This window comes from Nannospalax galili, unplaced genomic scaffold, assembly GCF_000622305.1.
Source record: "Nannospalax galili isolate Female #2095 unplaced genomic scaffold, S.galili_v1.0 scaffold269, whole genome shotgun sequence".
NCBI classification, from domain to species: Eukaryota; Metazoa; Chordata; class Mammalia; order Rodentia; family Spalacidae; genus Nannospalax; species Nannospalax galili.
The window spans coordinates 1,217,349-1,231,745 of NW_008359530.1; the positions used below are offsets into that span (position 1 = coordinate 1,217,349).

Below are 14,397 nucleotides of genomic sequence, written 5' to 3' on the forward strand. Positions count from 1 at the left end.
CTTTGCTCCTTGCCCTCCTAGATCAACTAGTTCCAAGGGACTATGAGCATCTCTCAAAATGCCCTGTAATGGGGTGGGTCACCTGTCCTCTTGATCAAGGAGACCAAGGAGACCCCACCAGATGGACTTGAACCAGTGTCCAGTCTACAAAGAGGAGGGTCAACACAGAGGAATCATTTCCTCCATGCTTCCAAGCGAAGCCAACCATGGTCGAGCAGGACATTTGACTTACCTTCACATAGGCAGAACTGGTAAAAGAAAGGAGCCAGGGGCTCCTCCCAAGCCCATGTGACCCCTGAGGAACAGATCCTCAAACGACCTTAAGAGTAAAAATAAATTGGTTTATCTGGGCCAACTATATGGCCTTAAACACACTAAAGGAAAGTATAACCAAAGGTTAAAGGGGCCAATATAATTTTTTAAGAGTCCATATGTATAGCTAAAGGCTACATAACAAGCAACAATGCCAGACAGGCGATACCTTCTTTTGAGTTGTTGGCCAGGGTGGCCAAAGGGACTCCCAGATAGTAACCCAGCATAGAACTGGGAAAATGAACAGCAGACCCCAATCTTATCTAAAGGAATATTGACAACTGATTGTTGTTAGATGAGGGACAGCTGATCTTCCTAAAACAAAGACCTCTAGATAGGCTGACTAGATTCACAGAAGGGCAAGTAGTGGGGAATGGCTGGGGGTGCCAACAACACAGCAGACAGTAGCAGGGATATCAGAATATAAGGGCTCTAGTGGGAGGAGCGAGGCTATGGGAGGATGCCATCTGGGAAGTGGGTGTATAGTCACATGAGACGATTTGGGGGTGTTCTGTGTGATATATACACAAAAAAACAAATTTTCAAAAAATGTATTATATTTGAGGAGGGAGCATCGAAATTTACATCATGCTAATTAGTAGAGATTATAAACAATATCACTGACATCTACCCGATGACTTTAGAGACATACACAGGCACCCAGGATCCAAGTGCAACTAGTTATGATGAGTAATAATCAGATACATACAGATTAGAGAGGCATGTGCCATCATCTCAGTGTTAGTAGCAAAAACAATGAGTCTTTCTGCAAGGAACAATATATTCTAAAATGAAATGGAGATCTTTTTTAAAGGTTAAAAACTCATCCAATTTTATGTCTTACAGGGCTTATACTGAGTTCAATAATATATAACTATATTAATTCAACTGTGAACCTAGAAACTTGCACCCACTTGTGAAAGTGATGTACTCTTGCTCTGGAGTGTGTTACTGAATATGTTAAAGCTGTAGTGAAAAGCTTCTTCTAATCATGTAGTTAATAAAAATTTTTAAAAATATGATTAAAAAAATAATAATTCTTCAAAGCATAAAAATTTGTTCCTTAATAATTAGAAGATGCAAAAAACATTATCATTGACATCTACCTGATGACTTCATGTCCATGCTCAGATGCCAAGGAGCTCAGAAAGTAACTAACTGTGACTAGTAATAATCTGATATCTAGAGATTAGAAACGCATGTGCAAACATCTTAATGTCAATTGCATTAAAAATGAAGTTTTCTTCATGAAATGCTGTATTTTAATAATGAAATGCAGATCTTTTTAAAGGTTAAAACTTCATTTAATTTTACATCTTATAGGGTTTATACTGAGTACAATATTGTATAACTGTAATAATTCAACTGTAAACCTAAAAATGTACAGCCAATTTTGAAAGAGATGCATCCTAGCTCAGAAAATTGTTATTGAATATGTCAATGCTGATGTAATGAAATGCTTCTTCTAAGTATGTGGTTATTAAATAAATAATTAAAAAAGAAAAAAGAAAGAAAAGAAACTAGAAGAAAGAACCTTCAGTCTACCAACCTGGGCATCCTTCTTCACGAGTGCATCATCCAGATAATTCCCTTCATCTCTGCCACCCTGAGGATGAGACAGACAACAGAGTGAGCCAGCACCCATGAAGATGCCAGGGCATTGTTAACACAGAAGGCATGGACACACAGGGTCACAGCAATGAGAAAAGGTGCCATAAGAGCTGGCTCTTTAGGTTAAGGAGGTAAAACTGATGCTCTCTGTCACCAGGTGGCCCCCACATAGCACGAGTCCCACTCTGGACCCTGGCATTACAAAGTTGTCTCTGCCAGTGGAGGGAGAGAGGAATGACATCCCTTTAGTCCTTCTCACATCTTCCCTGCTGCATCTTTCCAGTTGACTTAGTCTTCTTAACTGGCCAATCTGAGTCGATCAACTTCTACCAAAAGGATTAGAGAGAGTATGGTCAAAAGGATGCTGGATCTGAGGTGGGACTTGGGAGCAGATGCAATGCCACCACACACAGCCCCAACAGACTGTTCTTATTGATATTTTAATAGTCTATGGTCCAAGTAAGCCTCACCAGAGAGGTAAGTGTTGGGGAAGGGGAGTGAGGAAGAAATGGGAAGAAAATAAATCAGGCAGGCATTATTTAGGTAAATGTCAGAGGTGAGGTGGAAGTTGATGATGCTTCCAGGCTTCTACTTTGGGTATTGGAAACACTGACAGGCAAGTGAGGAGGAAGAACTGGAGAGAACATTATGTTGATGGCAGTGGTAAAATAGTCATGAGGGGCTGGAGAGACCATTCAGGGGTTAGAACTCCTCCTATTCTTCCAGAGGGCAGGAAGGTGGTTCCCAGCACATGTCTGGGTAGCTCACAACCACCTGTAACTCCAGCTCTAAGGGATCCAACACCCTCTTTTGGCCTCCATAGTCACTGCACACAGGTGCATGTATATACATGTATACATGCACATAAATAAAAATAAATCTTAAAAAATTCATAAAGAAGCATGTAAAAGAAATGGGAAACATGAGTCTTACCCTGGAGAAGTCAGGGATAAAGCTAGGAGCCATGTCCTGCATCTTCAGTGTGATATTCTCTTTTCTGTCATCCTGTTTGGTCTCTATACCCCAACCAGTCTTATGTCTTGACTGCCTCACTGGTGTGACTTCCTAACAGGTCTCCAGCCTCCTGTTCCTTGCTTTCCTTTCTCTTCATTGTAATACCAAGCATGAGGCACAGAGGAACATCACATAGCAATGGTTGAATTAAGAGTCCTTTACTAATTAGTTGGTGGTCAAGAGGGGATATTGCCAGAAAGAACTTTTGATGATGAGGGGAGGCAGAGTGCAGTTTATAAGCCTAAGACCACAACTACATTTATGCCAGGGGCAAAACCAGTGAGCATAGTTACATCAGATCACCATAGTTACACCAGACTACGGGTAAGTCTGGGGTAAGTTAACAAAGATGATTTCACTTAACAAAAAGTTTCTAAGTTTCAGTTGGGAAAAACAACTTTCTCAGAATTGCAGAAACAATGGGCTTTCTGGGGCTGCAGGTGTAGCTGGATGAGAGGACATTCTGCCTGGCTTTGCAAGTTTCCCACTATTGAAGAAACAATGTACTGCCTGCATGAAATGGTTCTGCAGGGTAAAGCAAAAGTCAGCTAAAATAAAATGGAACTAGTTTTGCAATTTCACTCATTGTATCATTGACCAGCCCTAACCTTCTGTGGCTCTTCGTTGCTCTCCAAATAAAGTGTAAATGTCTCCTAGTGTTGTAAATGTCTCCCAATGTAAACTCCTAGTCCATCTTTTCCCGCTTGCTTCTAGAATCACCAGCCCTGACTGTTCATTGAGTGGTTCCCAGATATCCTTGATGATCTCTGCACCCTCCTCTTCTGCAGTTCCTACTGCCTAGAACATGCCCACCCAAAAGCTGCCTCTGGAAATTCTAGCCGCCCTCCAGATTCCTTCTGAACAGCATCTTTGCCTCAAGGCCTTTTGTTTCCACAGCCAGAGTCTCTCTTGAATCTTCCTTTTGCTGGGTATTCCTAATTAATTTTTTTTTGAGACAAGATCTCCCTGTAGTCCCAGGTGGTATGGAACTTGCTTTGTAGACCAGGCTGCACTTGATTTCACGAGATCTGTCTGCCTTGGCCTCTCTCAGTGTGCTTGGATTAAAGGTGTGTACCATCCTGCCTGGCTCTGGGTGGTTCCTTTTAAGTCTAAATCTTTTCCTGCCTTGTAGCCACCCGTGAACCTACTATATTCCCTTATGACAGCATAAACTTTTAAAAAAATCATTACATTTATTTGTGTGTGTACATGTGCCACAGTACACGTGTGGAGGTCAGAGAACAACTTGTGGGAGTCAGTTCTCTCTACCATGTGGGTCCCCACAGATTGAACTCAGATCATCAGGCTTGACAGCAAGTGCCTTTACCACTGAGTCATCTTCAAGGACCCCAGAATAACCTTTTAAAAGTGTTTTTAAAGCTTTATTTTAAAAATGTTTTTAAAGATTTATTTTTTTATTTTAGGATTTATTTTTTTAATATTTATTATTTTTATTTTCTGTGTATGAGCATATTGCCTGCATGTATGTAAGTGCACCCATGTCATGCAATGTCCAAGGAGGTCAGATGAGAGTGCCAGATCCTCTGGAACCAGAGTTACAGAGGGTTGTTAGCTGCCATGCTGGGATCTGAACCTCGGTCCTTTGCAAGAGCAGCCAGTGCTCTTAACCATCTCCCCAGCCCCTAAAGATTTATTTTTATTTATTTGTATGTGTATGCGTGTGTATGCTACATGTGAGTGCAATGCCTGCGGAGGACAGAAGAGGGCATCAGATCCCCTGGAGCTGGAGTTGCAAGTGATTGTGAGTCACCTAATATGGGTGCTGAATTAGGGTCCTCTGGAAGAGCACCAAGTGCTCTTAACTGCTGAGCCATCTCTCCAAACCTTTCTCCAACTTAAACTTTTAAAAACACAGGAAGTACCTCTTAATCATCCCTATAATTCAATGCACTTTATAATAGAGGCACCTAGCATATACACAGGTTATGTGAATCAAAGCAGAAAAAAAATGGTGAGGCATGCATGACTAGCTATGTCTCTGAGGGAGAAATAAAAGAACAGAGAAGCCCAAGAATGACACCTGGGGAATATCTGTGTTAGAGGATGAAAGGGTGAAAGACCAGTGAAGGGACAGAGAGTGCACATGTCAGTACATGCATCATCTCCAGGACAGAGGAAGCCACTCACTGCCGTCAGCGACACCAGCACTCTCTGGAACATGAATGAGGTGTCCGAGCAAATGTCTTCTTCAAGGCTTCGTCCATATTCTAGCAAGAAAGTGGAAGTGGGCGCATCAGAAAAGAGACCTGGAGCTGGAGAGATGGCTCAGCAGTTAAGTGCAGTGGCTGCTCTTGCAGAAGACCTGGGGTTCTGTTCCCAGCACCCACACAGTGGCTAACAACCATCTGTAACTCCAGTTCCAGGGTATCTGATGCCCTCTTATGACCTCTGTGAGCATTGCACATATGTAGTGCACTTACATACATGCAGGCAAAACACTCATACAAATAAAATAAAAATTAATTTTAAAAAGAAGCTGGGCATGGTAATGCATGCCTTTAATCCCAGCACTTGGGAGGTAGAGGCAGGTGGATCTCTGTGAGATTGAGGCCAGCCTGGTCTCCATAGCAAGTTCAGCTACGGCTATGGGGAGACCCTGTCTCAAAGAGACCAATTTAAAAAAGAAGAGCCCTGTCCAGCTTTGTCACCCTACAGTGAGCTCTGTCCCTCCAATACCAGCCTGCTCACTGAAAAAGCTCAGGAAGAGGCCCTACCCCTACATGAGGGTTTTTAAAAACTGAATTCTGCAAGGCCTCACTGCTCCCTGAAGATCTATAGGCAGTTAATGGTTCCTGGTTAATAGAGAGTGAGAGACATTTTCTTCAGTGGTTTAGCCACTGTGAAGGTGCCCATGCTCCCGTAAATAACCTTCATCCATACTCCTGTAAGCAACCCTAATAAAAACTCACTGAGTCATCAAAAAATCAAAACAAAACAAAACAAACAAACAAATATAAAAAGACTAATTGCTGCCGAATGTGGTGGCGCTCACCTTTAATCCCAGCACTCAGGAGGTAGAGGCAGGTGGATCTCTGTGAGTTTAAGGACAGTTTGGTCTACATAGAGAGTTCCAGACCAGCTGGGGCTACAGGGAGATTCTGTCTCAACAAAAAAAGAAAGAGAAAACTTCTTTTAGTTTTTTTAATATTTAAAAAATTTTATATGTATGAATATTTTTCCTTGCTGTAAGTGCACCACATGCATGCAATGCCTGTGGAAGCCAGAAGAGGGCATCAGATCCCCTGGAACTGGGGTTATGGATGGTTGCGAGCCATCATGTGGGTGCTGGGAACTGAACCTGGGTCCTCCACAGTCAGTGCTCTTAACCACTGAGCCATCTCTCCAGCCCTTATTTTTTTTTTAATTTTTAATTTTTATTTTATGTGTATGAGTGTTATGCCTGCATGTGTGTAAATGCACCCTTGTCATACAGGAGGTCAGAAAGAGGGTGTCAGATCCCTTAGAACTGGAGTTATGGACAGTTGTTAGCTGCCATGTGGTGCTGGGATTCACACCCAGGTCTTCTACAAGAACAGCTAGTGCTCAGGCCTTATTTCATTTGAAAAAAAAAAAAACAACAACTGGACATGATGGTGTATCCCAGCACTTGGAGGCTAAAGCAAGAAGATATGAGCTTGAGGCCAGCCTAGGGTATATAACAAGGCCTTTTCACAAACAAAACAAAACCCCAAAAGATCCTAGATTGTTATTTTTTAAACCTTACTTTATTATTTATTTGTTTATTTACTTATTTATTATTTATTTATGTGTGTGCATGCAAACTTGCCTGAGGAAAACATGCAGGAATCAGTTCTCTTCTTCCACCATGTGCGTTCTGGGGGTGGAACTCAAGCCATCAAGCTTGGTGGCAAGTACCTTTACTGTCTAAGTCATCTTGTTGATACCTTGTTTGCGTTATTGTATATATTTATTTTTATTTTATGTGTATGAGTGTTTTGCCTGCATGTATGTAAGAGTATCCATGCCATGCAATGCCTGAAGGGCTCCAGATTCCCTGGAACTGGAATTATGGACAGTTGTTAGCTGCTATATGGCAGCTGGGAACCAAACCTGGGTCCCTGCAAGAGCACCTAGTGCTTTTAACCCTGAGCCACCTCTCCAGTTCCTTGTTTCTGTTTTTAAGACATGGGTATATTCATATATGGCCTGGAATTCACTGTGTATCCCAGGCTGGCCTTGAAATCATGGCAATCCTGCCTCAGCCTCCCAAGAACTGGAATTACAGGACCAGCTTCTCCTCTAGAGGTGTCTAAGTCATTCTGCAATGGCTGGAGGACATAGCGTCCTGTTTGGAAGTAAGAAATTGGGTCAGCCCCTCAAGGCCTCTTTGTAGAATGCTAGGGTCACACTGGAAACAGTGGCTAGCTTTGAACTCTTGATTCTCCTGCTTCTAGTTCACCCAGCATGTACCACCATGCCTGGTGTCTCAGGACTTTGAACCCTTCGGTTTTTTTGTTTGTTCACAAAGAACAACTTTCAAACTTCTGAGGCAATAAAACATGCTGTGAGTAGACAGGGCAGAGTGGTACTTTCCCTAAGAAGCCCCAGTCACTGGCCTAGCAGAGCTTGGTCCTAAGACTCCCCCATAGTCAGTGTGAAGAAGGTCTAGCCAGTGATGAACAAACAGCCTTGGGATGCTACTTACGCTGCTGATATGTCTGGTTGATGCGCCGGATCTCCTCGGGGGTGCGGGAGGCCAGGATCTCAATCAGACAGCCCTCATCTGTGCCGGCTCCCTAAATGTGAGGCCAGAAGAGAGGATGGTATGAGTCAGTGGGTAAAGTTAATGTGCATTTTTAAATGTTTTAATACACCAGTTGAAAAAATAATACAATTAAATTTGAAAATAAAAAATTGAGTCCTAGACTCCTAAGGACTGCATGGATCTGCAGAATATAATGCAGCCCACTGGGTTCCAACAGCTTGTTGACTTAGAACTATCCTGCCCAAGCCCAGTGGTTCACCACAGTCATTATCAATGACCACACACTTGTGGAGCCTGGTTACCACCTGCTGCTTCCAGTACCATGTTAAGTATAGCTTCTGTCCTCTTTTTTTTGTTGTTTTATTTTAGACAGGGTCCCATTATGCAGTCCTGGCTGGCCTGGAACTCTCAATGTAGACCAGGCTGGCTTTGAACTCATAGAGATCTGCCAGCTCTGCTTCCTAAGTGCTAGCACTAAAGGCATGCTACCACCCACACCAGCAGTTTCTGCCCTCTGCAGTCTTACTCTTTCCTTGACTTCTGCTCTCCTCCTCTGAAGGTCACAATGCTCTGGCAAAGACTTTGTTATCTCCCAGTTTTTCTAGAGCCCAGCCTAGAACCTTCCACAAGGCCCAGTAGTTACTGGCATGCAGAGGAGGGTGACTGTTCCTGCATCTCACACTAATTCACTGCAAACCAGTCACCCCTTGGATGGTACAGAGGACTAATGGTTAGAGAAGAAAGCCAAGGACCCCTCTGCCAGTGCTGGGCTGATAGTCCTTGGGACACCTCAAGAGGAGCTAACGTAAGTTCTAAAAAAATCTAGAACTGCATGGAAGTCTCAACTCCTGCTGGGGGCACAGCTCAGCCTCAGAGCATGCCCACCTGCCCCAGGGTTCAGCCCACAGCACCAACCATGAGTCCTTCCTCACTCAACCTCAGGAAGGAGCTAGTGGTGCAACTTTTGGGAAAACAATTTTTCAATTACGACTGCTGTGCAGATTTCTAATTGTCACAAGGGAAATCCTGCCCACATCCTCTCTTCTTCTTGCTCTTAGAAGGGCTTGACCACAGTTTTAAGATTTTACTTTATTTTATTTATGTGTATGTGTGTGTATGTGCATATGTGTGTGCAGGTGCCCTGGGAGGAGAGGAGATTGGATTCTCTGGAGCTAGAGTTACAGGCAGGTAAGAGCCACCCAGTGTGGATTCTGGGAACCAAACTCCAGTCTTCTGATAAAGCAGTATGTGCCACCTCTCCAGCCCCTTGGCCATGTGTTTTGAAGTAATGTATCACTGTCTGTAGTGACTGAGGCACCCAGAGTGATATCGGGGATCCACACCTTCATGGCCCTTCGCAGTTCCTGTACATCATACAGCACCGTGGGGGTCATCAACCCCACGATCACCTGCTCGAAGTTGCTGCTCAGCTCTGACTTCAAGTCCTCAATCAGGTCCTGCAACAAGAGAATATGTCCCCACTTAACTGCCATTGTCACATACTCAGTCACTCTCCAAGTGTGGTGCAGGGATATCTGGGGTCTCCACAGCCCTCTCAGGGGTAAGGAAGGTTGAAACTACTTTTAGAGCAACACTATCTTCTGGGGAGCATGAAGTGGCATTTTCCTAGGTCATTTCCCCACATCTGTGTATCTAACAACCACACTAGAAGGTTATCAAAACACTCCCCACTTTTCCAGCGATATCACTGTCCAAGATCAGATTTTATTCATCTACCTCAACCAAAACCACACAGCACAACAAACAACTCCAAAGTAGATAGGAGAGAATGGCCATTTCCTGTGAAGCCAGAAGTTAAAGAGAACTGTAGAAATGTAAGCAATGCCAGCTTCTCAATAAGCTTTATTTTGAAATATATATTTTTCTCTTTGTTCATGTGTGTGTGCATATGTGTGTGGATACACATGCACATGTGTGTATATGGAGGCCAGAGGTTGATGTGGGATGTCTTCCTCAATTGTTCTCCACCTTATTGTTTTTAAGATTTTATTGTTATTTTTTCAAATTACATGTATATGCTGGGTGCACATGAGTGAAATGCCCAAGAGACCAGAAGAAGGCATCAGATCCCCTAAAACTGGAGTTATACAGTTGTGAGCCACCTGATGTGGGTGTTCGGGCTTTTCTCCAGTGTGACTGCTGAGCCATTTCTCCAGCCCACTGAGATTGTTTCTTTTGAGCCAAGGTCTCCCCATAGCTGCAGCTAGCCTGGATTCACCATGGAGACCAGGCTGGCCTCAATCTCACAGAGATCTGCCTGCCTCTGCCTCCTGAGGGCTGGGATTAAAGGTGTGGGCCACCACTCCTGGCTGAGATTGTTCTTAAGGCTCACTTCCTTAAAAGAAGTGTAATAATTTGGGTTAAAAATTTTTTTTCTCAGGGGCTGGAGAGGTGGCTCAGCGGTTAAGAACACTGGTTGTTCTTGCAGAAGACCCGGGTTCAAATCCCAGCACCCACATGGCAGCTAACAACTGTCTGTAACTCCAGTTCCAGCGGATCCGACAGCCTCTTCTGTCCTCTGCAGGCATTGCACGACATGAGTGCACTCACATACATGCAGGCAATACACTCATACACATAAAATAAAAATAATAAAGAAAATATTTTTTAAAAACTTCTCAAGAAATTTATTCCTATTTCTTCTTAGAATGGGTCAGGGACTTAAACAATCTGAGTTAAAGTTGAAATCCAGATGTTTCTTTTTTTTAATCCCCCCCAGATGTGTTTCTTAAAAACCTGACTCCACTATATTTTATGCCAATCAGTTGTGCATATATGTGCATTTGTTCATGTTTGCAGGTACATGTGCATGAGTGTGCGTGTGCATGTGCATGTGTGTGTGTCAGTCCTTCATTTCTCCAGTATGCTCCACCTTTGTTGGTTTTTCTGTTTTTGGAGTTTGGGGGATTTTTGTTGTTGTGTTGTTTTGTTTTTGGATTTTTTGAGACAGGGTTTCTAACTGGGCTGGAACTCACCAAGTAGACTAGGCTGGCTATCTAGCGAGCCCCAGGGATCCCCCCATCTCCATCTCTGCCTCCCCAAGGCAGTGTTTTCAAGAGTACACCACCAAGCCTGGCTTTCTGTTGTATTCTTTTTAAATTTTTATTTATTTATTATTTTTATTTTATATCTATGAGTATATTGCCTGCATATATGTAAGTGCACCTGTGTTGTGCAATGCCTATGGAGGTCAAAAGAAGGTGTCTGATTTCCCTGGAACTGGAGTTACGGATGGTTGTTAGCTGACATGTGTGTGGGTGCTAGGAATCAAACCCAGGTCCTCTGGAAGAGAAGCCAGTGCTCTTAATTGCTGAGCCACCTCTCCAGTTCCTGTTGTGTATTTTAATGCTACATCCACAGACATGGATTGAATAAATGAAAGATGAATGATTTAGCATTCAGACATTCTGTTAGTGTTGGTTACCTTAACCATGGGTTTCCTGAATTCTGAAGCTAAATGTCACTCCAGATGTATGCAGCAACACCACTTAGGTATCTGGTTCCCAGATCACATGGTTGTCCATGCTTGCTAGTACTCATTTGTTTTCCTTAAAGGATGGAGAACAGTTTTCAGAGCTCTCAAGACAACCAGTGACAGTCTGTCCCATTTCCTACAGGGATGCCTGAAGTTTACCTGCAGATGCTCCAGAGAACAGCCCAGCCCAGCTCTGCCCTGCCCCATCAGCAGTGTGGAGCTATCTATGAGAAGCAGCCTCAGTCTGCCTGGCTGTGGCATTTCCCCAGGACAGACATACTTGGCATGAAGCCACAGGGCCTTGAGGTGCAGAGACACTCCCTCATCCACCATGTTTCCTCAGTGTAAAGGTTCTCAATAACCACAAAGGGGGCAGGGTGTCTTTTTACTGTAAAGGAAGACTGGGTAGAATGACAAATGGGGATGGCAAATGGGGACGAGATGCCCAAGGGGCATGGGGTTCAGCTCAAACTTGAAAGCATGCTGAATGAACACTGAGTTCATTAGCTACCACATGCAATCACATGGAAAGCCCTGCTTTGGAGTGTGAATGTTCTAGAATGTGAGGGTTCCTCAACTGAGGTTCATGAAAGAACCAATATATGCTACAAATTTGTTTACATGGAAGAGCCTAGACACTAAATCCCAGGAGAGCCTAGTTAAAACAAACCGGAGCTGAGGATTTCAGTCAAGCTGACTGGGTCTCTATCCCCAGACCCAGAGGAGCAGCTCTACAAGTACAGTTTGGCCTGGCACTCCATAGGGCTTTGATTGAGCCCACATAACACCCCAGCCCTGCAAGGTCTTGGATGGCAAGGGACCCAGCCTGGCCTCGAGGTGTGAATCAACAGCCCTCTAAAACATATGGGGAAACTTTGTTTTTGTTTTGCTTTGCTTTTTGCAAGAATATTCTTTAAAAATATTTTTTTGAGACAGGGTCTCACTATACCCCAACTGGCCTGGAATTTGTTATATAGAAAGGCTGGCCTCAAACTCACAGAGAGCCACTTGCCTCTGCCTCCTGAGTACTGATTTTAAATGTGTGCATCCTGAGTGCTGGTCTTAGAGGGCAATATTTAAACCTGGCAATATTTTTTATTACAGTTATTTATTTATTTATTTATTTATTTATTTATTTATTTATTTGTGTAGGGGGTTGTATGTGTGGAGGCAGAGGACAACTCTGTGGAGTTGGTTCTCTCCTACCATGTGAATCTCAAGGGTTGAACTCAGATTGTCAGGCTTTGGGGCAAGCTCTTTTATCTATTGAGCCATCTTACCAACTATATTTTTATCTATCTATCTATCTATCTATCTATCTATCATCTATCTATCTTATCTATCTATCTATCTATCTATCATCTATCTATCATCTATCTATCTCTATCATCTATCTATCTCTATCATCTATCTATTTGTTTTGAAGTGAGTTTTTTCAAAATTTCTTTATTTGAAGGAATGGTACAAATTTAAAAACTTAAGTAGCTGTCTTGGTGCAACTCCCGGAAAGAAAAGGCAATGGCAGGCCTGACATGCATGCCCTGTTCTGGTGACCAGTGACATCACTCCAAGGAAGTCAGCTTAGCTCTCATTATCAGTGTCCCAGGGTGTGCTTGTCAAAGAGATATTCCACCAGGACATATTTGAGGGTTCCCATCTTGTGCAAGTTGTTCATGTGGTCACCCAGTTCTTTGATGGATTTCACTTGCTCATTCAGGTCATGAGTGTCAGTGAAGTCACAGAGGTTATTGTGTAAATAAATGGGGCTCTGTGTGACATTTCAATTCCTGTATACCACATATGATGTTCAGTCAAGTAAGTGCCACACCTGACACCGTTTCTTTGCATTGGGAACACTGAAAATCCTCTCTGCTAGCTATTTTGAAATATGGCCACATTTAATATTTGGTTATGAACTGGCCATAGTGACATTTGCCAATAATTCTGGCACCTTGAAGGCTGAGGCAGGAGAACTGATTTCCAGGCCGGCACGGCCTGGGTCTGGAAGGAGAGAGGGAAGGACTGATCTTGCCTCAGCCTCCCAGGTGCTGGGATTATGGGCATGCCTCATTGTGCCTTGCTCAATAGAAATACTTTCTTGGGGTTAGAGAGCTGGCTCAGCAGTTAAGAGCACTGACTGCTCTTGCAGAGGACCCGGGTTCGATTCCCAGAACACACATGGTGGCTAACAACTGTCTGCAACTTCAGTTCCAAGGGATCCGATGCTCTTTTCTGACCTCCACGGGCATTGCATGACATGGGTGCACTTACACTCATACAAATAAAATAAGAATGATAAAATTAAATTAAAAGTAGATACATCTTCTCATCAATCAGAGTCTCATGGTGGGTTTGCCTGGTCTTGCAATCTCTTTCAGGGGACAAGCCGGCCTTCCCACTACCATGTCCTTTGGGATGACAATCGTTTCTCTTCTGACGAGCTGCAGATTCTAACCTACCAGCTGTGTCACACCTACGTGCGCTGTACGCGCTCTGTGTCCATCCCGGCTCCAGCGTACTATGCTCACTTGGTGGCCTTCCGGGCCAGGTACCACCTGGTGGATAAAGAGCATGACAGGTGAGGGTCACACCTGGATGCAGTTGCCGAAGGGCCCGCATCTCTTGGGGTTGTCAGGTGCTTTTTCAAAGAAGGAAGTGGCTGGGGTTGACTGCCACAGACTTCCCCGACTGCTGGCCTCTCTGGGGCCACGTGTCAGCTGTGTGGCCGTGGCTGACTGTGAGCTCATGCTGTCGCTTCTGCACCTGGCTCGTGGTTCTCACTTGGTTGTCCACTAAAGGCTGCATTCTCTCTCCCCCTTCTCGGGTCCCTGCAGTGCTGAAGGAAGCCATACCTCCGGGCAGAGCAATGGGCGAGACCACCAAGCGCTGGCCAAGGCGGTCCAGGTCCATCAGGACACGCTGCGCACCATGTACTTTGCTTGAAGTGTTCTAGAGTTCAGCGATTGTGCACCAAGTTGGATTCACATGAGACCAGCTACACTCAGACCAACAGATGCCCAGCCCTTCTCTGACAGCCAGCATCGAACATGAGACGTCTTGGTTTATTAGATTCTCCATTTTCCAGAATGCCTTCCGTCCCGGATTTCAAACTTGGATTTTGAACTGCAGACCTGTATGAGACCCCACTGTCGTAGGAAATATGGTTTGCCAAAATCTATAAGCTGCTTATTGAAATAGAGTCCCGTGTTTCCTAAAA

The 14,397-nt window shown here is 43.9% G+C and overlaps 1 protein-coding gene and 1 long non-coding RNA gene across 2 annotated transcripts in view; one reads left to right on the forward strand and one right to left on the reverse strand.

The window, feature by feature from the left end:
- The window catches only part of Anxa4 (annexin A4), a 102,434-nt gene that overhangs the window by 29,802 nt on the left and 58,235 nt on the right, over positions 1 to 14,397 (reverse strand). The window contains exons 5-8 of the mRNA XM_008823263.3: positions 9,028 to 9,141; positions 7,625 to 7,715; positions 5,086 to 5,165; positions 1,862 to 1,918 (exon numbers count right to left, since the gene is read on the reverse strand). Coding sequence (XP_008821485.1) covers positions 1,862 to 1,918; positions 5,086 to 5,165; positions 7,625 to 7,715; positions 9,028 to 9,141 — 342 coding nt within the window. The remainder of the gene's footprint in view (positions 1 to 1,861; positions 1,919 to 5,085; positions 5,166 to 7,624; positions 7,716 to 9,027; positions 9,142 to 14,397) is intronic.
- LOC103725917 lies at positions 13,562 to 14,397 on the forward strand. The gene is made up of 2 exons (XR_606879.1): positions 13,562 to 13,758; positions 14,015 to 14,397. It is a non-coding gene; the product is annotated as an uncharacterized LOC103725917 (long non-coding RNA).